The sequence below is a fragment of the Monodelphis domestica genome, chromosome 6 (assembly GCF_027887165.1).
Source record: "Monodelphis domestica isolate mMonDom1 chromosome 6, mMonDom1.pri, whole genome shotgun sequence".
NCBI lineage: Eukaryota > Metazoa > Chordata > Mammalia > Didelphimorphia > Didelphidae > Monodelphis > Monodelphis domestica.
This window is the reverse complement of record NC_077232.1, coordinates 64232795-64258431: the sequence shown is the minus strand read 5'-3', so window position 1 is coordinate 64258431 and position 25637 is coordinate 64232795. Positions and strand designations below refer to the sequence as shown.

The following is a 25637-nucleotide window of genomic DNA, read 5'->3' as shown; positions in this document are numbered from 1 at the left end:
AGTCTTAAAATAATGCCACGAAATGAATACAGGAATGAAAGAACCAACAAGGAGATAGAGTGAAGCAACTTTCATTCAGAGAACAACTTGAATGGTAGCCAGAGAACATCTGGGTAATTGGGCTGAAAGGGGAGCATAGCTCACAAGAGGCTACAAGTGGTAAGGAGCAGCCAACAAGAAATCGCACACTACCCCATATCTACTGTTCCAAGTTCTGAACCTGGACCCAAGCCAACATCTAAATCCTGATATCCTGCTCAAGACAACAGCCATGCAAACCACCAATACATATCCCATAAAGTTCCAAACAAATCTGTAGTGAAGTACAGGATTCTAGCCTCAGAAACTCTGTGCTATGCAGGCTGATCTGTGTGGTCCCAGAGCAAGGCCAGGAGTCCTGGCCCAGGCTTGTGGTGAGAACTTGAATCCCAATTTGAAGAAAAGAGTTCTATGAAAAGTAGAATGGACCAAATAGAAAGAGGATCAAAAGGTCATAAAAGAAATTTATTCTTTAAAAATTAGAATTGAGCAAATAGAAGCTAATGACTTCATGAGACATCAAGAAATAATAAACAAGATCAAATAATGAAAAAAGAGAAGAAAATGTGAAATATCTCATTGAAAAAACAACTGACCTGGAAAACAGATCCAAGAGAGACAATTTAAGAATTATTGAGCTAACTGAAAGCCAGGATCAAAAACACCTCCTGGATATCATAATATAAGCAATTGTCAAATAAAACTTCCCTGATATTCTTGAACAAAACAGTAAAATAGAAATTGAAAGAATCTACAGATCACCTCCAGAAAGAAATCCCCAAATGACAACTCCCAAGAATATAATAGATAAATCCTCCAAGCAAAAGAGAAAATAAAATAGGCATCCAGAAAGAAACAATTTAAATACCATGGAGCTACAGTCAGGATTACACAGGTCTTAGCAGTCTATACATTAAAGAATAAGTTGTGTAATATATTCTGGAAGGTAAAAGATCTAGGTTTACGATCCAGAATCATCTATCCAGAAAAATTGAGTATATTCTTTCAGGAGAGAAAATGGCTATTCAATAAAATATAAGATTTCCAAGCATTCCTGATGAAAATACCAGACCTAAACACACAATATGAAGTCCAAACTCAATATCCAAGATTAGACTGAAAAGGTAAATAAGAAAGAGAAAATTTAAGGGACCCAGTGGGGTCAAATTTATGTATTTCTACATGGAAAGAGGATATTTGTAATCCTTAAAAATTTTTTATCATTAGTAATGCAGTTAAAAGGAGTATACATAGATAGAGGGTGGAAGCAAACAAATTAGGATATGATATATAAAAAAATTAAGGAATAAAAAAGAGGATTGCACTGAGAAAAAAGGGAAGGGAGAGATAGAATGGGGTAAATTATCTCACTTAAAAGTGGTGTGAAAAACTATTACAGTGGAGAGAAGAATGATGGTGGTAATGGGTAATTCTTAAACTTTGTTCTCACTGTAACTGGCTCAGATGGAATAACAACTATACTCATTGGGGTATGGAATCCTATCTTACCCTATAGAGAATGTAATAATTAAAATAATATTTCTACCCAGATATATATTTTTATAAGGTTTATTGGAAAGGTAGACAAAGTTCTTATAAGTAACCTGACCACGTGGTGCCTAACCTGCATGTATCTTCTCTCCTCCCCCCTCACCTGCCTGCTCTGTCTCTTCTCCTTGTGGTTCTCTTGTCCATCCTCTTTGGTTCTCCCCCAAACCTTAACTTTTATTGATGTATAGAAGTACACTGACGCAACCTGGACGCAACTGTGGTATGCCAGGAATGTCTGATAGATAGGTAAAGTTACTCAGGAGGGGGAAGGGATGAGCTTCCTTGACACAATATCCCCCTGTGATCCTTTGGGAGACCCATCTCCCCAATGGATCATTTAAATATAATTATCACATAACTCTAAATACCTTCTAGCTAAAAGTACATACAATATTACATTTTTCTAAGAGGGAGTTAACAGTAGTTAGACATGCAAATAAAATACAAAAACTGATTGATAGACGCATTGCCAAAATGTTAATTAGGGGGCAATCCCCTTTGGCATAAGGGTTTACATTCAGAATGAGTTATGTTCAATCCCCTTTAATTCAGTTCAATATATCCCAAAGTTCATTCTGGATCTTTTGATGCAGTGTGTAGCTTCTTCAGGCATTGTTACAGCACCTTCTCCAAAAGGATCCACTTTCTTGATTATGGGGTGTTGGCAAGTTTCTTTTCCTGAAATTTCTCCAAAAAAAAATTTTAAATCTTGCATTTTAGGACAATTACACAATCCCCCCTGAGGAGGGTGTTGACCAACACCAGAATCACACTGGGATACATGACTGAGTTATGAGGCATAGGAAACAATTGTCAAAAGAAAAAAACAAAATAAAAACAAACCTCCCCCCAAAAAAATCCCAAATAAAAGAATAAAAATTAAATTCTGTATAGAAAGAAAATAAAAAATCTTATGTGTATAAAATTCTGAGTAAAAAATAATAAAATCATAACAGGTTCTTGAATCATAGCAAGGACTAATTAAAGTGACTTATGTCCCACAAGCCTGTAGGACAATTGCAGCAATATAGTACTGTACCCATTTGCAGCCAGGACTACAGAAAATTGCCAAAGTACAAGGACTAAGTTATAGCAGCAAATGGGAAAAATCATTCCCTGGTCTGCTTTTACCTTCACTGTCTGAGATAAGGCGAGCCAGGATGATAGCCAACCTGAGGAACTTGACAGAATATTGCACATGGAGTGTGAATCAAGGAAGTCCTGCATCTTAACATATGTCAAGCCGCCGCAACCTAGATTTGCACACTAGGTTCAAGTCCTTTTGCATTGGCATAGAAGTTCAACAATCCTTTCTGGATTGGATTTGGTCCTTTTTGACTTCATGCTACTTGGCACTGTGTATAGCTCTTTTGTTTCCTTCTCTTGGAATCAGACATAATCATTAGACAAAGTCCCATAACATTTATCAATGTATGGCAGGTTTCCATAGTTGAAAGCCTTTTGGGTATGCATATTACTAGGGCTAATATATACTGTAAACTTTATACTTCAAGGTAAAAAAAAACACAATCCCAACATTAATACTGATTTCATGTACTTCAAGTATCACCAAGGTCAAGAAAAAAAGAAAAAAATCAAATGCTCTATTACAAACATAAAGAGAAAAAAAAATTAAAAAAAATAATTTAATGGTTCACATTCCATGTGGCAATGTGTTAGCCAAGCAGAGGCACAACACAATAGGTGCTCCCTCAAAAATGAAATATATATCACTCTTAACTTGGCCAGGATCCACAGTGTGAGTGTACATAAGTCTTTCACCAGGTAAAAACCTTTTAAAAGCAGTAGTACAACAACTAATACAGATTTTTAAAAATACCAAAATCCCCAAAATTATAAGAGCCCATTTAAGGATAACTGTAAACAAACCAACTATCATTAGGATTTATATGACTTGCTGTATGACATGTAAAAACTTTTGAAATCATGAATACTTGTCACAAGTTCTACAGATTTAGCCAATCTTTCAACTTTGGCAAAGATATTTTTACCAAAGTCTATCATTACCATAATTCCAAAATTTGGTGGGAGAGAAAACCCAGAAAAAACTCTTTACTATAGGTGAAGAATTACAAATATAAGAAATCCATTTCAAAGCTACAAGACTTCACAGGAAAAATCATTCCCATCTCCCAGATGAGATTATAACACATCACAAGTTAATTAAGCCACTTGGGCACCTCCTTCCCTCATGGTATGAGACTGTAACAGTGTAACAGAACTGTCTCCAATATGTCCTAACCATTTTCATGTGGAGCCAAGGACTAAAAAGTGAAAATCACTATAGATATGTCATCCATTACATTTACAATAAATGCAGAGATGGGAAAATACAACAATGCCATTTAACTTTACTTCAACTACAAATAGACCCTTACCTCTTGTTATAAACAACTCAAGAGGCAGGCAAAAAAATTATCAGTCAGAGATAAGGATGCTCCCAGATCTCTAAAAATCACTTCTGAAGACTCACTAAAATCAATTTAAATGATTAAACATGTAAATTCTCCAAAACTGTTATACAGGTTGAAACCAATTTGATGGAGTCCATCCATCATCATATATGTGACAATTAACAAAGGCAAAATAAATGCTGCTCATGGGCTTTTACAAAGATATTCTTCAGTACAATCATACTCATAGGGGAGGTACAAATAAAGACAATTTAACAGAATATTTCAATTTTGATAACTTATGAAGCAGTTAATAATAAATTATATACAACTTGTATTTAGAATTGAGTTACAGAGACTTCTTCATTCTGGGGAGGGGAACAAACTACAACAGTTAACATCAATAAGTCAATTAGGTCAGAAGAGGCTTAAAATTCACCTCCAGACTCTTTGGGGTTCCTTTCCCTCCCAAGTACCATCATTCATCACAATCCCTTTGTCCACACCTCTGGGGTCTCCCATGCTGAGGGGAGTTCCCACACTGAGTACAGGTGTTGGGGTATGTGTTTTGATTTTCCTCCTTCAAATAACTATTCCTCCTATCAATATTACTGAAATTTCCATTCCTATTTACCTGATTCCTCTTCTTACAATTCATAATCACATGACCAACTTTTCCACAAAAATAATATGTCAGTAGTTGTTTTGTGAATTCTTGTAAGGGAGCTATGATCTCTCTTTGCTTTGCCTTTACAACTGTTTCAGTTAATTCTTTTATTTCCTTCCTCAATGTCTCTACTAAAGTAGCATTTTCTTTATCCTTCTCACTCTGTTTAGAAGTTAATTCCTTTATTTCCTTCCTTAATGCTTCCATTAAATCAGTGTTTTCCTTCTACTTTTCCTTATGTCCCCCAAAAGCATAAACTGCCACTCTTTTTAATTCTTTAAGGTCCATAGTAGGCCAATTTGGACAGCTAGTCATAAAATAATTCCTAACTACCTTACAACTGTTTTTCACAAATTGAATTCTGATTTGTCTAAGGTCCCGTTCTCTATCCAGATCAAGCTCAATATATCTTCCTCCCAGCTCAATAAGTCTATCCATAAATTGGGCAGGATTTTCACTATCTTCTTGCTTAAGATTTTCAAATTTAGTCCATGTACCAGGCCTATCAGAACAGGCTCTCATAGATTTAGCAATGCATTTCTAGCATGGCACAGTTATAACTAATCTTACTCTGAATTTGGGTCCTATTTCGGATCTTCAGTTGGACAATGAGCTGTTCCCTTGCCTTGGGCCTGAATAACAAGAGAAAGAATCTTATTCTTTTCCCTTACTGTTAGCAAGGCCTGGAACAAATCTTCTACATCAAACCATGTGGGATTATATGTGTGAAAAATATGTTCAAACTTATTTATCACCACCACAGGATCATCTTCATATGAACGTGTTTTTTCTTTGAATCTCTCAATGTCCTGTGGAGAAAAAGGTTTATGATATCTAATGTTTACTAAATCTCCATGTCTGTTATATGTAGGGACTACTCTTAGAGGGAAAAGACCTTTATTTGAATCATCTGCAGTAACTACTGCTTGGCCTGTATTCTGGAGTTCAATGGAGTGGGTTGTAGTGAGGCTGGTAAGGGAAGGAGATGGGGTGGTGGAATGGAGCTGGTCAGTAGGTGGGGAGGCAGAGTGAAAAGATTGGGGGCAGGGCTGGGAGTGTGGTGGAGAGGAACTAGGGAGGGGCTGGGGTGGGTGGAGAGGAATAGGAAGGGTGAGGTCTAGAGGGGTCACATTAAGGTGGGTAGGAAGGAGGGTATGGAAAAGGATTGAAGTAGGGATGATAAGATTGGGGATAGGGGAGATGGGTAGGCAAAGGAGGGTAGAGAGGTAGATTGGGAGTAAAGGGGATGGGAGGACTAGGGGATGAGAGAGGTCTGACAGGGAGAGGAGCTGTTCAAGTCCTGGTTTGGGTCAGTATGAGGAGAATCCTCTTCACAGGCCAGGTGGGATGATAGAGCATTTTTCTTTCATAGATTTGACTGAAGGAGTTATGTTAGAATGATTTGGTTCCAAAGAAAGAAAGGTTTCCTCACTGGAGGGAATGGATGATTCATCAATGTGATATGCCCATAAGTACCAATATTTATAATCTTTGGACACTTTGTTTTTAATGGCTAACTTCAAATCTTTTAAATTCTTGAAGTCAAAAGAGCCATATTTTGGCCAGGTAAAAGAGATGTTCATCCATGCCTTACAAAGCTTTCTAGCTTCTTTCTTTGTAATCCAATTCTCAGGCAAATTTGGATCATTCCAGTCATTTAAAAATTTATACAGGGCTGAATCAGTAGGAATATATCCTGATTTCCTTTGATGTGTTGCAGTATTTCCCATATTTTCTAGTCTGTATATCCTATTTAAGCTAGTTTAAGTATTGCTAAATGACCAACTTAAATAATGAAAACTTCCTGAAACAAAACAAAACAAAAAGAAAAAATGGAGACACAAAGTTCTTCAATGTTATTATGGAAGGCAATAAGAGAAGGTTGAAAACAAAAAGCTAATGTAAGGAAACCTTTACTGTTGCACAGGAATAGTGTCAATAATGAATTGAGTATAATAATTGTTGTTATTAATAATTAATAACTATATGCATTTATTAATAATTATTAATGGTGTTAATAATATGCATCAATTATAGTTATTGCTATTAATAATTAACAACCATTAACCATAAACAAGTATCAACCATCAATAATAACGATTAGTAAATAATAATGACTAATAAGTTATTAAAAATTAATAATTATTGTTATTGATATTATTATTAATACTATTGTATTCAAAAATTATCCCTTAATATCCTTACTATTTCATGTAATTAATTTGATTTAATGTTGGATTTGTTCAAATTTAGAAATTTGGTTTTAACTTAAATTCAATATTATTAATATTTCCTATCAATAATCCCTTTAATTAAATGTATTCAATTTAATAGCATTATTTTAGATCACTAGTAACAATAGAAAAGGAATTCTTTTTATTTTCCTGTAGTTTTAATTTTCTACAGTGGGTGGCACTATAAATATGTGTAGAGTGGAAGGCACCTGTGGGTAGACCTATCTAGGCAAGCATTCAGATAAAGAGAAAGCAAAAAAAAAATGTCTTTTAATATGCTAAAGAAAGGCAGTCTTCCAGGAAAGCTTTGAGTGGCTAGTAAAATGCTAATGAAGGCAAGCACTCCCAAGGAAAATTTGGCTTTAGATGTGCAAAAGAAGCTAGGCAGTCTACAAGGAAAGTTTGAGGATGGGGGAGGCAGAGAGAAAAATGCAGTTTCCCCACCCACCAAGGTTAGGCAGTGGCCCCTTTTTTTTAAGTTGGGGGTAGGGAGCCCCTAAATCTAGTGCACAGCCTGGAAGGAACCTCAGAATTAATTTAATGAGTGACTCTGAGCAGACACTGGGCGGGAAAAGATCCGTTGGGTCCTAGTGCCCCTCTGTTAAAAATAAAAAACTCAGCCCCATTTTGAATGGGCAGGGTCTTACACCAATTCCTATGGAGCCACCCCTGTGTGCTGTTCCCCAAGTCTGCAACTTCTGTGAGGGTGACCCATCCTTTACCACCCCACTCTCATCCAAAACAGTCAGGTCGGGTGGGGAGGTGGCCACGTGGGGAGAGTGCAGATTCTGGGAAGAAACAGGAGTCTGTGTTTTGTGTCCATGGGATCCAGCCCTTTAATATAAAGCAGGTGCTCCCCTGCCTGGGTCCCCAGTTCTATTTCAGGCAAAATGCCTCCTTTCCCTTCTCTACTGCCCCAGAGAGCCCCTAAAGTATACCCCAGGGTTGATTTAAGGGGGTGTCTCCAGGCTCAGTGCAGCACTAGGCTGAACAAAGGAGCAGTATGAGCCAGTGGTTTCATGCACCCGGGGAAGTCAGGGGTTGGGACTTCTAAAGTAAGAGAGCAGGGTGGGGAAAATCAGGAGAGGGACTTTTTCTCACCAGTCCATCTGAAAAGGTGCTTAGATGAATCTGTTTCTATTTCTCAGCAAGTTTTTGTCTATGCTGGCAGGCAGCAGCTGCTTCTATCTTTAAGCTTAACTAAGCACTAACTCAAAACTTCTCAGAAGAAAATTAAAGTTCTAAAAAAAAAAACCCAACTATGGTTGCCATCTGTAATAATTAAAATAAATATTTTTTCTACCCAGATATATATTTTTATAAGGTTTATTGGAAGGTTAGATGAAGTTCCTAAAAGTAACCCGACCATGTGGTGCATAGCCTGCAAGTATCTTCTCTCCTCCCCCCTCACCTGCCTGCTCTGTCTCTTCTCCTTGTGGTTCTCTTGTCCATCCTCTCCAGTTCTCCCCCAAACCTTAACTTTTATAGATGTATAGAACATACACTGATGCAACCCTGGAGCAACTGTGGTATGTCCGGAATGTTTGATAGATAGATAAAGTTACTCAGGAGGGGGTGGGATGAGCTTCTTTGACACAAGAAATAGGATGGGAATAAGATGAGGAAATATTGGAAGTAATAGGAGGAAAGGGGATGTATGTGTGGAGGGGCATAAAGAGAGAAATACCAGTGAAGAGGGACAGAGTCAAAGGAAAAAGAGCAGGTTCAAAAATGGAAAATAAGATGGAGTGGAATACATGGTTGATAAACATAACTGAATGTGAATGAGATTAACTCACTCATAAAATAGAAGTGGATGAAAGAGTGTATTGAAAACCAGAATCCTGCTATATGTTTACAAGAAACACAGTTGAGGTAGAGTGACACACACAGAGTAAAAGTAAGGGGCTGGAGCAGAATTTATTATGGATCATCTAAAGTAAAAAAAAAAGCAGGAGTAGCAATCATGGTCTCAGACAAAGCTAAAGCAAAAATAGATCTGATTAAAAGAAATAAGGAAGGAAATTACATCTTGCTAAAAGGTACTATAAACAATTAAGTAATATCAATACTAAACATATATTCACCAAATGGTATAACCTCTAAATTTTTATAGGAGAAATCAAATAAACTTCAGGAGGAAATAGACAGTAGAGCTATACCAGTGGGAGACTTCAACTTTCTCCTGTTTAATTTGAATCTGTTGTCCTAAAAACTATGATCCCCAGCAAAATTACAATTTCCAGGACCACACTCACTTCCTGTCATTACATGTAGATAGGATATAAATTGGGTGAAGTTTCATCTCTGCCTCCTTTTCCTTCCTTTCAGAGCTTTGGTGGAATGGGACTTTTGAGTAGGTAGAAAAAAACTTAGTCGTGTGGTTCTGTTTTGTTAGATAAATATAAACTTTATAAATATAATAAGTCAAGTACTGTGCATTAATTTAAATCTTACACACCTTTAAGATCTAGATAAAACTAAGCAAATAATAAACAAGAAAGAAGGAAAGGAAGTGAATGAAATCTTAGAACTAATAGATCTCTGGAGAAAAATAAATGGGAATAGAAAGGAATATTTTTAAATTATATATTATATTATATATAATACTACATAATATAGAAATATTGTAAAATATTATTTAAAATTTTCTGTTCAGCAGAATTTGGCTCCCACAAAAAGTTGACTGTGTACTAGGGCATAAAAACTTCACAACAAAATGTAGAAAACCAGAAATAATAAATGCATATTTTTAGATCATAATAATAAAAATTATCATCAAAAAGTTACATGGAAAGTAAAGTTAAAAATTAATTAGAAACTAAATAATCTAATGCTTTAAAAAAAATGAATCAAAGAATAAATTATTGAAAAAATCAATAATTTTATTAATTAGAATGACAATGAGGAAACAACATATCAAAATTTATGGGATATAGCCAAAGAATTACTTAGGGGAAAATGTATATCTCCAAATACTTACATCAATAAAATAGAAAACATGCAGATCAATGAATTGGGCATGCAACTAAAAAACTAAAAAAAGAACAAATTAAAATTCCTCCTTTGAAGACTAAATTGGACCCCAAAGAGATAATAAAGAAAAAGGCATGTACAAAAGTATTCATAGCTGAGCTCCTTGTGGTGGCAAAAAATTGGAAAATGAGGGGATGGCATTCAATTGGGGAATGGCTGAACAAATTGTGGTATATGTTGGTGATGGAATACTATTGTGCTCAAAGGAATAATAAATTGGAGGAATTCCATGGGGACTGGAACAACCTCCAGGAAGTGATGCAGAGTGAGAGGAGCAGAACCAGGAAAACATTGTACACAGAGACTGATACACTGTGGTACAACCGAATGTAATAGACTTCTCCTTTAGTGGCAATGAAATGACCCCGAACAACTTGGAGGAACATACAAGAAAAACTACTATCCACATCTAGAGGAAACACTGGGAATAAAAACACCGAAGAAAAACAAATGCTTGAATACATGGGTCAAAGTGATATGGTTGGAGATGTAGACTCTAAATGAATATCCTAGTGTAAACAACAACATGGAAATAGGTTCTGATCAAGGACACAAATAATACCCAATGAAATTGTGCGTTGACTGTGGGAAGAGTGGGTGGAGGGGAGGGAGGGAAATAATGTGATTATTGTAACCAAGGAATAATGTTCTAAATTAACTAAATAAATTTATTCAAATGGAAAAAATAAACACTAAATTGGAAATCCTAAAATTTAAAGGAGAAATTTAAAAAATTGAAAGAGAAACATTGAACTAATAAATAAGAGTATGAATTGGCTTTATAAAATAATGTTGGTTAATTTAATTTTAAAAAGGAAAGAAGATAACCAAATAATCAGTATCAAAATGGGTGAACTCATCACCAAGGAAGAAGAAATTAAGGGAATCATTGGAAGCTATTTTGCCCAATTATATGATAATAAATCTGACATTCTAAGTGAAATGAATATTTTCAAAAATACAAATTGCCTAGGTTAACAAAAGAGGAAGCAGAATCCTTAAAAAATCCCATATCATAAAAAGAAACTGAAAAAGCCTTCAATGAATTCCCTAAAACAAAATCCCCAGCACCAGATGGATTCACAAGTGAATTCTATATAACATTTAAAGAACAATTAATCCCAATACAACATAAACTATTTGAGAAAGTAGGCAGAGAAATAATCCTACCAAATTATTTTTATGAAACAAATATGGTAATGTTACCTAAGCCAAGAAGAACAATAACAGAGAAAGAAAATTCTAGACCCATTTCATTAATGAATATAGGCACCAAATTTTTAATTAAGATACTATCATGGAGACTGCAGCAATAAATCACAAGGATCATTCACTACGACCAGGTGGGATTTGTACCAGGGATGAAAGGCCGAGTTAATATTAGGAAAATTATCAGCATAATTGCCCATGTCAATAACCAAACTAAGAGAAATCACATTATTATTTCAACAGCTGCAGAAACAGTTTTTGACAAAATACAACACCCATTACTATTAAAAAATACTAGAAAGGGTTTAGGGAGTTAAGATGGCAGCCTAGAAGGAGCAGAAGTTCAGACCTCTGAATACCCTTCCTTACCGATCACTAACTGAATGCTCCTAGGGGACTGAAAATCAAACCTAACAACAAGACAGAACCAAGGAACCCTCCAGCTGGACTCAATTCAAGAGGTAGCCTTTCCCCCCCAAAGCCAGAATCCAAGAACACTTGGGTTTAAGGGGAAGGCAGAAGGAAGGTCCCAGGATCCCCCCCACACACACACACACACTTAGAGTACTGAGCCTCCAGCAGCAGTGGGAACCTCTGAGTAGGCAAAGGCACTGGTCTGGAGGGTGTAGCTTGCATGCAGGGCTGTGCTAAGCTCAGAGCATTGAACACAGATGGCGGAGAAGGATCAGTGAATTGGATACAGGCTTTGGAAGAACTCAAAATGCAATTCGAAACACAATTAAGAGAGGCTGAAGACAATTTGGAAAAGAACTTAAAAACTAAGATAAGTCATCTGAAAACTGAGGCACTTGAACTAAAATGAGAAAATAGTGTCTTGAAAGCCAAAATCAACCAGCTAGAAAATGAGGCAAAGGAGATGAAAGATGAGGCAAAAAAAAGATGAAAGATGAGGCAAAGGAGATGAAAGATGAGGTAAAGAGGATGAAAGATGACCTCCAAAGAAAATCAGACCAGAAAGAGAAGGATGACCAAAAAGCCAGGGATGAAATACAGTTTTTAGAATCAGAATACAACAACTAGCATTGAGTGACTGCACAAGGCAGCAGAACATTAAAAAACAAAACCAAAGGAATCAAAAAATTGAGGAAAATATGAAACATCTCATTCACAAAACAGAGGATTTAGAAAATCATTCAAGGAGAGACAATTTAAGAATCATTGGTCTACCAGAAGACAATGACAAAAGAAAAAGCCTGGACATAATACTTTTTTTAAAAGAGACTCAATAAGTTAAAATGTTATGTATCCCTGTAAGAAAAAAGGTCATTGATAACTCTTAAAAACTGTTGTTATCACCTGGGCAGATAGAAGAATTACCCTTAGAGGGAACAGTGACAAATTGTATAGGATGAAAGGACAAGACATAAATAGATATATAGATATATAAATGCATAAATACATATACACTTATATATATGTATATATACATATATATATAACTAGAGCTTAAAAAGAGGTTAATATTAAAAGAAATGGGAAAAGAAACAAATGGGCATAAATTTATTTGTCACAAAGAAGCTCATGGAGGGAGTGGGGAGAACATCAATACACTGGAAGGGTAAAGAGGTTGGATATAGGAAATACTCAACTCTTACGTGCATTGAAATTGACCCAAAGAGGGAAGAACAATCCAATCCATTGGGATAGAGAATAGATTTGTGCCTTATAGGGGAGTAGAAGGGTAACAAATGGACTGGTAGGGAGGGAAGCAGTAAAAGGGAGGGATAGGGTGAGGGGGTAGTTTTAGAAAGACTACAGGGAAAATAAGGGGGGGAATAAGAAGGGAGGGGGTAGAAAGGGAAGTAAAATAAGGATGGGAATTAGGGGGACTGATTAAAAACAAACATTGGTGTAGAAGGAAATAGTGAAAGAAGAAAAGGCAGGATCAGGAGTAGAAATCAAAATGCTGGGAAATACACAGCCAGTAATCATATCTCTGAATGTGAATGGAATGAACTTACCCCTTAAACACAAGTGAATAGCAGAATGGATTAGAATCCAAAACCCTACCATATGCTGTCTACAAGGAACACACATGAGGAAGGTAGATACGCATAGGGTGAAAGTAAAAGGATGGAGCCAAATCTACTGGGCATCAACTGACAAAAAGAAGGTATGAGTCACAATCATGATATCTGACAAAGCCAAAGTAAAAATAAATCTAGTTAAAAGAGATAAGGATTACATCTTGATAAAAGGCAGTATAGACAATGAGGAAATATCAGTACTCAACATATATGCACCAAATGGCATAGCATCCAAATTTCTAAAAAAGAAACTAGTAGAGCTCAAGGATGAAATAGATGGAAAAACTATACTAGTGGGAGACCTGAACCTTCCTCTATCCGAACTAGATAAATCAAACCAAAAAAAAAAAATAAGAAAGAGGTAAGTGAATGAAATCTTAGAAAAATTAGAGTTAGTAGACATGTGGAGAAGAATAAATAGGGACAAAAAGGAATACACCTTCTTTTCAGCAGCACATGATTATTGACCATGTATTAGGGCATAAAAACATTGCAAACACATGCAAAAGAGCAGAAATAATAAATGCAACCTTCTCAGATCACAATGCAATGAAAATAATAATTAGTAAGGGTACATGGAGAGGTAAATCAAAAATTAATTGGAAATTAAACGATATGATTCTCCAAAACCAGTTAGTTAAAGAACAAATCAATAGAAACAATTAATAACTCCATTGAAGAAAATGACAATGATGAGGCATACTTTCAAAACCTATGGGATGCAGCCAAAGCAGAACTCAGAGGGAAATTTATATCCTTGAGTTCATATATTAACAAATTAATAAGGGCAGAGGTCAATGAATTGGGCATGCAAATTAAAAAACTAGAAAGTGAACAAATTAAAAATACTCAGATGAAGACTAAATTAGAGATCCTAAAATTAAAGAAAAAATTACTAAAATTGAAAGTCAAAGAACTATTGATTTAATAAATAAGACTAGAAGCTGGTACTTTGAAAAAACAAATAAAATAGACAAAGTACTGGTCAGTCTAATTAAAAAAGGAAAGAAGAAAACTAAATTGACAGTATCCAAGATGAAAAGGGAGAACTCACCTCTAATGAAGAGGAAATTAAGGTAATCATTAAACACTACTACACCCAATTATATGGCAACAAATATGGCAATCTAGGTGATATGGATGAATACTTACAAAAATATAAATTGCGTAGATTAACAGATGAATAAATAAATTACCTAAACAACCCCATATCAGAAAAAGAAATGGAACAAGCCATCAAAGAACTCCCTAAGAAAAAATCGCCAGGTCCAGATGGATTCACAAATGAATTCTATCAAACATTCAAAGAATAACTAATCCCAGTATTACACAAACTATTTGACAGAATAAGCAAAGAAGTAGTTCTACCAAATTCATTTCACGACACAAACATCGTACTGATCCCAAAGCCAGGTAGGTCAAAAACAGAGAAAGAAAACTTTAGTTATATATCTTAATAAATAATAATAAATCTTAAATAGGATACTAGCAAGTCTTCACAAGGGTTATTCACTATGACCAGGTAGAATTCATACCAGGAATGCAAGGATGGTTCAATATTAGGAAAACCATCCACATAATTCACCATATAAACAAGCAAACCGACAAAAATCACATGATTATCTCAATAGATGCAGAAAAAGCCTTTGATGAAATACAACACCCATTCCTATTGAAAATACTAGAAAGTATAGGAATAGAAGAGCCTTTCCTAAAAATAATAAACAGTATTTATCTAAAGCCATCAGCAAACATCATCTGTAATGGGGATGAACTAGAAGCTTTCCCAATAAGATCAGGAGTGAAACAAGGATGCTCATTATCACCTCTATTATTTAACATTGTTCTAGAAACACTAGCAGTAGCAATTAGAGAAGAAAAAGAAATTGAAAGTATTAAAATTGGCAATGAGGAAACCAAGCTATCACTATTCGTGGATGATATGATGGTTTACTTAAAGAATCCTAGAGAATCAACCAAAAAGCTAGTTGAAACAATCAACAATTTTAGCAGAGTTGCAGAATACAAAGTAAACCCGCATAACTCATCAGCATTTCTATATATCTCTAACCCATTTCAGCAGCAAGAATTAGAAAGAGAAATTCCATTTAAAATCACCCAAGACAATGTAAAATACTTAGGAATCTATCTGCTGAGACAAACATAGGAACTCTATGAACATAACTACAAAACTCTCTCCACACAATTAAAACTAGATCTAAACAATTGGAAAAACATTGATTGCTCATGGGTGGGATGAGCTAACATAATAAAAATGACAATCCTACCCAAATTAATTTACTTACTTAGAGCCATACCCATTGAACTACCAAAAAACATTTTTACTGAATTATAAATAAACATAGCAAAGTTCATTTGGAAGAACAAAAGATCAAGGATATCTAAGGAAATCATGAAAAAAAAATGCAAAGGAAGGAGGACTTGCAGTCCCAGTTCTTAAACTATACTCTAAAGCAGTGGTTATCAAAACAATTTGGTTCTGGCTAAGAGACAGAAAGGAGGATCAGTGGAATAGACTTGGGGTAAATGACCAAAGACAGTCTATGATAAGCCCAAAAATCCCAGTTTTGAGTACCAAAACCCACTATTTGATAAAAAACTGCTGGAAAATTGGAAGACAGTATGGGAGAGATCAGGTTTGGATCAACATCTCACACCCTACACTAGGTTAAACTCAGAATGGGTGAATGATCTGAATATAAAGAAGGAAACTATAAGCAAATTAGGCAAATACAGAATATTATAATTGTCAGATTTTTGGGAAAGGAAAGATTTTAAAACCAAGCGCAACTTGGAAAAAGTCACAAAATGTAAAATAAATAATTTTGATTACATTAAATTAAAATGTTTCTGTACAAACAAAACCAATGCAACCAAATTGAGAAGGGAAACAACAAATTGGGAAAAAATCTTCATAGAAACCTCTGACAAAGGTTTAATTACTCAAATTTATTAAGAGCTAAATCAATTGTACAAAAAATCAAGCCATTCTCCAATTGATAAATGGGTAAGGGACATGGATAGGCAGTTCTCAGATAAAGAAATCAAAACTATTAATAAGCACATGAAAAAGTATTCTAAATCTCATAATTAGAGAAATGCAAATGAAAATAACTCCGAGGTCTCACCTCACACCTAGCAGATTGGCTAACATGACAGCAAAGGAAAGTAATGACTGCTGGAGGGGATGTGGGGGACATTAATTAATTGCTGATGGAGTTGTGAATTGATCCAACCATTTTGGAGGGCAATTTGGAACTATGCCCAAATGGCACTAAAAGACTGTCTGCCCTTTGATCCAGCCATAGTACTGCTGGGTTTGTAGCCCAAAGAGATAATAAGGAAAAAGATATATGCAAGCTGTGCTCTTTGTAGTGGCAAAAAATTGGAAAATGGGAGGATGCCTTTCAATTGGGGAATAGCTGAACAAATTGTGGAATATGTTGGTGATGGAATACTATTGTGCTAAAAGGAATAACAAAGTGGAGGAAGTCCATGGGAACCAGAACAACCTCCAGGAAGTGATGCAGAGTGAGAGGAGTAGAACCAGGAGAACATTGTACACAGAGACTGATACACTGTGGTACAACCAAATGTAATGTACTTCTCCTTTAGTGGCAATGCAGTGATCCTAAACAACTTGGAGGAATCTACGAGAAAGAACTCTATCCACATTCAAAGAAAACACTATGGAAGTAAAAACACAGAAGAAAAACAACTGCTTGAATACATGGATTGAAGGGATATGGTTAGGGATGTAGACTAAATGAACATCCTAGTGCAAATATCAACAACATTGAAATAGTATCTGATCAAGAACACAAGTAATACCCAATGAAATTACACGTTGGCTGTGGAAAGGGTGGGTGGTGGGGAGGGAGGGAAATAATGTGATTACTGTAACCAAGGAATAATGTTCTAAATTGACTAAATAAACTAATTCAAATGGGAAAAAATACTAGAAAGCACAAGAATAAATGAGTCATTCCTTAAAATGATAAGTAGTATCTATCTAAAACACTCAGTAAGTATCATTTACAATGAGGATAAGTTATGTCTTCCCATTAAAATCAGGAGTGAAGTAAGGATGCCCATTAGCACCACTATTATTTAATATTGTATTAGAAATGCTAACATTAGCAATAAAAAAAGAAATTTAAGGAATTAAAGTAGGCAACGAGGAAACTAACTATTGCTTTTTGCAGATGACATGATGGTATACTTACAGAATCCTATTGCAGATGATATGATGGTATACTTACAGAATTCTGTAGAATCAACCAAAAAAACTATTTGAAAACAATAACTTTAGTAAAGTTGCAAGATACAAAATAAATCCACATAAATCCTCAGCATTTCTATGTATTACCAATAACGTCCAGCAGGAAAAGTTATAAAGAGAAATTCCACTTAAAATCACTCCAAACAATATAAAATACCTGGGAATCTACTTGCCAAGGCAAGCACAATATATGCACATAATTATAAAACAGTTTTACACAAATAAAATCAGATCTAAACAATTGGGAAAATATTAATTGCTAATGGGTAGGCCAAGCTAATATAATAAAAATGACAATTCATCCTAAATTTATTTATTTATTCAGCACCACACCAATCAAACCACCAAACAATTATTTTATAGAACTAGAAAAATAATTACAAAATTCATTCAGAAGGACTAAAAGTCAAGTATATCAAGGGAACTAATTTTTTAAAATGTGAAGTAAGGTGGCCTAGGAGTACCAGATCTTGAATTGTACTTTAAATCAACAATCATCAAAACAATCTGATACTGGCTAAGAAATAGACTGATAGATCATTGTAGATTAGATACATAATATGCAGGGGTAAATAACCTTAGCAACCTAGCATTTGATAAACCCAAAGATCCTACCTTTTGGAATAAAAACTCACTATTTAACAAAAACTGCTGGGAAAATTGTTAAACAGTATGGCAGAACCTCAGTATAGTCCACTATCTCACAACCCATACCAAGATGAGGTCAAAATGGATATATGATTTAGATATAAAGAAGTATACCATAACTAAATTAGGGGAACACAGAATAATTAGAATAGTTTATCTGGAAGATCTTTGGAGAAGAGAAGAATTTATGACCAAATAAGGGACAGAGAGTATTATAAGATATAAATGAATAATTTTGATTATATAAATTAAAAAGCTTTTGTACAAACAAGTTATATAAACAAGATTAGAAGAGAAACAGCAAACTAGGGGAAAATTATAACAAATTTGATAGAGTTCTAGTTTCTCATTTATAGAGAACTAAGTCAAATTTATAAGAATACAAGTCATCCTTCAATGAACAAGCATTTTTCAGATGAAGAAATCAAAGCCATTTATAATCGAAAAAATGTTCTAAATCACTCTTGAATAGAGAAGTGCAAATTAAAACAATGCTGAGGTACCACCTCACATCTATCATATTGGTCAATATGGCAGTAAAGTCGTAAATGTTGGAGGAGATGTGGCAAAATTGGGACACTGGAGTTGTGAACTGATCCAACCATTCTAGAGGACAATTTGGAAAAAATAAAAAAAGGGAAAGGACCTACTTGTACAAAAATATTCATAGTAGTTCTTTGTGGTGGCAAAGAATTGGAAATTGAGGGGATGTCCATCAATTGGGGAATGACTGAAAAAAAATGTGGTAACATGTTGGTGATAGAATAGTATTGTGCTATGAGAAATGATAAACAAGATAATTTCAGAAAAAACTGGAAAGATCTGTGGGGGTTGATGCAGACCAAAATAAGCAGAACTGGGAGAACATTATATGCAATAATAGCAATATTGTAGGATGATTATCTGTGAAAATTTGACTACACTTAGCAATGCAGTGATCTGGGACAATCCTGAAAGATTTAAGACTAAGGATGCTATTCACTTCCAGAGAATGAACTGTTGAAGTCATCTTTCACATCAGTGTTTTTATGGTTTTATTTTGTTTTTGTTTTTTTGGGGGGGTTGTGCATGAGTTTGTTCTTACAACAACAACACTAGTGTGTTTTGCATGACAAGAAAATCCATAATAAAATGCCGCTGTGCACTGTAATCCGTATCAATGGGAAGAGTTCCCATATCAATGAAATGATAGATCTTTTTAAGCATGAAATATGATTAGTGGACTTTCTCCATTTCCATCCTCTAAATTTTGAGAGAGGTGAGGTTATACTACTAGCTGTTTGGTGACACAGTGGATAGAATGCCAGGCCTTGATTCAGGAAAACTCATCTTCCTGAGTTCAAATATGGCCTCTGACACTTACTAGTTCTGTGATCCTGGGCAAATCTTAACCCTGTTTGATTCAGTTTTCTCATCTGTAAAATGAGAAGGAGAAGGTAATAACAAAAACTCTAGTATCTTTGCCAAGAAAACACCAGATGGGATCACAGAGTCAGACGTGACTGAAAATGATTCAACAACAAAAACAGGGTCTCTAGTGATATTTTAAATTATATCTGGTTTTATCAACCAGAAATAATCCTTCTGGTTTTTAGTATCTTCCTTTACTGTTGACTCTACCATTATAATTGTCTATTACCAATTTTCATGGAGTCTGATGGAAATTAATTATAGTTTGTTTTAGTTACTGGGTAAAAAACTATGCTTGTTTCTAAGTATATTATGTATCATACCAATTCCAGGACAACACATTTTAACACTAATAATGATTTCATTTTTCCTTACAAGCACAGAAACACAAAAATAACAGTAAAATAATTGTTTTAAAGACTGATTTTTAGTATCAAGTAGTTCACCTGAAAAGAGATGCTTATCCAATTACCACTTATATACCAGCTCTGAACTGGAAAGTTCTTCCCTGCTTTTCATTCTCATGCTTTCTGATTTATTCCAACTCCTTTCATTTATAAATTATATATTAGATCTGAGAGGGGCTTTAGAAGCCTTTTATTTCAAGGTCCTCAGTTTATAGATGAAGAAATGGAATCCCAGAGAATTCACATGCCTTGTCCACAGGTGAGTAAAGGGAGTAAGTGTCAGAGCTGGGAATATAAGCAGAGATCCTTGGACTCTAAATCCAGGGTTTTTCCCACTCTAAATCTCCCCAAATCCATATTATGAAATATAAAAGTCACATTATTAGTAGCCATTATTTATCTCCCTCAATTGTTTTTAATGGCATTATATGCCTATAGCTCAGCCCTTAGGAAAGCCCAGCTGATAGTTCTTACCTTTTCTTTGTTCACTTTTTTCATGGCCCACTTAGTATCTGTTATCTTGTCTGTAACTTCAATGACCACTCCAAAGCTCCCTTGTCCCAATTTTCTTCCAAAGGAATATATTTGCTGGAGGAAAAGAGCATCTTGTTGATTTCTCTCTGTTATTCAGTAAATGTTGGAAATCTAAAATATTCATAGTGACCTAGCTTACTAAGAATTAGGCAGTACCACTGATGAGGCAACAGGGGTCCATGTTACATTCTGATTTAGAGATGATGGATACTAGGTGCAGAGAGAATATATTTTTAAACAAGAACACTATGTATCTATTTTACTTGACTATTTTTTAAGGTGGTGTGCTTTATCTTTTCTCTTGATTAAAGAAGGTGGCTAGGGAAGTTGGGACATTAGCAATGATGATTTTTTTAAAATATGGCCATTAAAACTTTTTTTTTTAATTATGGAAAAGAATAGAGAAGCTTCAGAAGGAAATACAGGATAGTTTTCAAACAAATATGTAGAATTTACTATTTACTTTTTTAAAAAGTGGAAGCCCATAGTTTTACAGCAAATTCTCTATTTGTTCAGCTATATATGTTATATATATATATATATAACTGTTCTTTTCTAAATGATGTTAAGAATAAAAAATAAGATTAAAAAAGAAATTAGGGTATTTATGTGCATTCTTCTGAAACACAAACACACCCATGCATATATATATATATATTATACATAATATATATATATATATATATGTTTTCCTGATAGCTATTCACTGTTTTATAGTCTAATTCAGAAGTTCTAGAATTTACTTGTATTATTTCTTCCACTATGGTATTCCAATTTTATGATTTGTCTTATTCACTTGGAAGATATTATCCTTAAGTTATTTCTAATATTCCTATACAATTGGGGCAAATTACTTTGACCTTTATGGAATTCATGTATTCTTTAAACGTTGATGTCTTTTGCTTCTCTTCTGCCAAATTTTCCTCCACCTTGGTATTTGTATTCTAAATCTGTCATAATGCTCTCACAGTTTCTACTGCTTTTTATGATTTTACATTATGTAATTCAATTTTTCTTACTATTTATGAGGTTTGTTGAAATTTTGAATTTGGTCTAAATTAATTTTGAATTTTTTAAATTTTATTTCTCTTTAAAGAATTTTGGAATTTCTTGCTGTTTTTCTATGATAGAGATTCCACTAGATACTATTTTTTTCATCAGGTATTTCTATAACATTTTCCACTATATTATATTTGTTCAGTATATGTTTTGTTTCTTCTTTGGTATTTTACCTATTCCTATGTTTGGAGGATTTTCTCTCTTGTTTTAATTCTTTATATGCCAGTTTTAATTTTTTGGCTTTTTATGTTCTCTCCCAACCCACTAACCTCTCCCTTCCCAGAGCTGACAAGTAATTCCACTGGGTTATACGTGTAGTATCACTCAAAATCTATTTCCATATTATTTATTTTTCAATAGAGTAATCTTTTAAAACCTAAACCCCAAATAATATACCCATATAAACAAGTAATAAAACACATTTTTTTCTTCTGCATTTCTACTCCCATAGTTCTTTCTCTAGATGTGGATAGCATTCTTTCTCATAAGTCTCTCAGAATTGTCCTAGATCAATGCATTGCTATTTATTACATTTGATTGTCCCACAATGTTTCAGTTACTATGTATAATGTTCTCCTGGTTCTGCTCATTTCACTTCATATTAGTTCATGAAAGTCTTTCTAGTTCTTATAGAAATCAAGTGGTTCATCATTCCTTATAGCACAATAGTATTCCCTCACTATCATATATCACAATTTGTTCAGTCATTCCCCAATTGAGACAACCCCTCATTTTCTTTTTTTTTTTGTTACCACAAAAAGCACAGCTATAAATATTTTTGAACAAACAGATACTTTCCCAATGTATGGAAAGTGCTCCATCTTCATCACTATCTTCTATTCCTTCAAAATTCAAATCCTGCATTCTACAAGATTTTCCCATTTACCCTCATGGTTCCCCCTGCACTCTAGATCTACTGTCTCCTAGTAGTGCCTTCCATCTGTTATTATCTTTCATTTACATTTAATGCACCATGTATGTTTGTATGTTGTCTCCCCATTAGAATATAAACTCTTTGAGGGCAGGGATTATGTTTTTGCCTTTATCATATCCTTAGGACAGCGTAGGGCTTAGCACAAAGTAAGTATTTAACAAATGTTTGTTGGTTAACTGATTTTCTGTCCTCTGGGTCAGTTCTTTCACTCACTGAATCTTCAAGTTGAAAGGGTCCTCAGAAGTCATCTAATCCAACTTTGCAAAAAATTAGAGAAATCTTTTCAAAATCATCCCTGAAAGACTGTGAAAGCTTATGCCTTTCCCCCAATCTAGAAAAGTCAGAGAATCATAGAATTTAGAGGAAAAAGGGACTAAAAACAAAATCTAGTCCAACTCCTGAATTTTACAGAGGAAGTAACTGAGGACCAAAAATGATTTGCCCACGTTTATGCAGTTAGTAAATAGAGGAGCTAGGATTCACATCCAGGTCCCATGACTACAAATTGAGTAATTTTTTTTTTATTGTACACCTCTCATTTCATAGTTTCAGGGAGCTCCTGGTGAGGAAATGCCTTTCATTGATGTGATTTAGTCATTGTTCTGCAACTTATAGTCAAGAGAGTTAGTCTGTGGAGTAAATAACTTTCTTCAATCAATATATATCCAAGATGAGTCTTGAGCCCAGGTCTTTCAGACTCTTGGACTAGCTGTCTATTTTCTCTGCCACTCTGCCAAGACTAGGTAAGTACACTCTAAGATATTCAGTGACTGCCAACCAAGATGCAATTATAATTTCAGAAGGACGAAAAAAGGTTTGCCATGAAGACTTTATTACAAAAAGCTAAAGTTTCATAGTTCTCAATTTATCCATCCAATCTATCATCAAAACAGAGCTAAACTCCTCTGTGGACACGATTCAATTTTTCCACAAGTATTAACTTATTTACCCTTGGACATCATATGAGAAAAAAAAAACTTCAGAGGGAAAAACTACTGATAAAAAAAATCAAGCTAAACAATGAGTGGGAAAAATAGGTTTTGAAATGAGATGATTATTTCTTCATTGCATTAAGAAGTTGAGAAGGAATTTAGTTACATTTTATAGAATTTAGAGCTGGAAGAAGCCCTAGGAAGCAATAAATTCAACCCCTTTATTTTACAGAAAAGGAAACTAAGGATTATTATGCCTAAATGGTTTGCCCAAAATTACATATTTAATTAGTGATAGAACCAATCCTGCAACTTTGTTACTTTTGGCAAGTCACTTGCTTTATCTGGGTCTCAGTTTTCTAATCAAGGAGAAGATTGTACAATTCTATGTATTCCATAATACAACGTTGTCTACAATACCCGAGTACAATATTATGAACCTAGTTCTCCTAACTCCCAATCAGCTCTTTCTAGTAAGCCTTTCATATTTTGGTTTCCATATGACTAATTGCCTTATTCCCTTCAATGGATAAAATATAAAAAGCCTGCTTTTACAATACTTTCTGGTATGCCACACATCCCTATAAAAACCACATTCTTCAAGACCAAAAAGCATATGATGAAAAAGTTTGTCCTCAACCTATCAGCTTCTATGTTATGTGTTCCAGAGGCCAATGGTGCAACAATATGCAATAGAAAGCTCCCTGAAGTTGGAATCAGATAATGTGGGTTTAGGTCCTGGCTAAGCCCTTTAATACCTATGTGACCTTGGACAAATATCTCAAGCACTCTAAGCTTCTCAGTCTATTCATCTGTAAAACAGAATGAATATTTTTACACCCAGGTTGTGATGAGTATCAAATAACATATGTTAAGTTCTTGGTGACAATACACTATATAAAACTAAGACTTTATTCTGATGTTTGTCCTGGTGTGGAGATAATCCTAGATTCCTGAAATCAACACCAGCAATAGAAAACACAGGCAGGTCCTACTGGACTGAAAGCATTTTGAATATGGTACCAAAGAAAGAATGTGCAACCTATTGTTTGAGCACCAATCTAGTAAAGTTTGTAGAGGCTCTTCATCAGGAAGTTGGCCCCTATGTGATAGCTTTTTTTTCAGCTGTAGGAAATCATGGAAATTATTTACTAAGGCAAAGTAGTTGAAATCAACATCAATGAAATGCCTACTCATACTATCCTTGAAGCATTCTTCTTCTTAATCCTATCCCAGAATAAAAGGGATTATAGGATTATAAAAGTGACTTCAGAGATGATATAGTCCAAATCCTGCTTTTTATGGAAGGAAAGGAGGCTAAGTAACTTGTCCAAGGACAAGTAGTAAGTGATGGGGTTATCCTTCGGTGCCTGAAAACACTCCTTTTACATACTGGCCAATTAATTTACAACAAAGAAATAAAATGTAACCCAGAAAAGGAACTCTAGGACTATTTCTAGATTGGGCAAAAAATCACATGGAGAAAATTCTCTAACAATCTTTAAAAAAAAAACAAAAACAACCATACCTTCTTTCTTAGAATCCATTCTAAGACAGAAGAGTAGCAAGGGCTAGGCAATTAGAGTTAAGTGATTAGATCAGGATTACACAGCTAAAAAGGGTAGGAAGCCAAATTTGAACCCAAATTCTCCCAACTCCAGGACTGACATTTTACCCACTGTGCTACTTAGCTACCTCAACATCCTAATAGTCAATTTTTTTCACCTAGTTATTCTTTAATTATGTTGACTCCACACCAAACAGCCTGTTCTGATCAGTAATTAGGCTTGTGGTTTTAAAACTGGTTAAGACAATTGTTCATATTTCATTAGAGAAAATGATTTGCCCATTAGCTTACTGGATTAGCAAAAATGGAAAAATTTCTCCTTATACTTAAAATAGATAAGAGCATAGAAAGCTGTGTGCTCCTCCAGCCTCACTTAAAACTCATTCTGAGGCACAGGAAAATTAGTGTTTAACGCCATACCTGGAGAACAGTGCAGTCTTCCATCCTTATGTGAGGAACTTTTCCTTCTGAAGAGGTGATACGATTCCATTGATGTACGGAGACTTTTCTATTTGTCTCAATTGTATCTGAGGTTCTTAAGGGCTTTTGGCCAAAAAGGAAAAATATAATTATACTACAAATGTAATATTCCTATTAATATAAAACCAATACTTTAAGTCAGTTAACTACATATCTCTAATGTAG

General features: G+C 34.7%; 1 protein-coding gene across 8 annotated transcripts in view; it reads right to left on the bottom strand.

Moving 5' to 3' along the window:
* STK33 (serine/threonine kinase 33) overlaps positions 1 to 25637 on the bottom strand; it is a 331524-nt gene that overhangs the window by 107860 nt on the left and 198027 nt on the right. For all 8 annotated transcript variants that reach the window (XM_056802155.1, XM_056802154.1, XM_056802150.1 and 5 more), the window contains 2 exons: positions 25413 to 25535; positions 20441 to 20554 (listed from right to left, as the gene is read on the bottom strand). In XM_056802155.1, coding sequence (XP_056658133.1) covers positions 20441 to 20554; positions 25413 to 25535 — 237 coding nt within the window. The remainder of the gene's footprint in view (positions 1 to 20440; positions 20555 to 25412; positions 25536 to 25637) is intronic.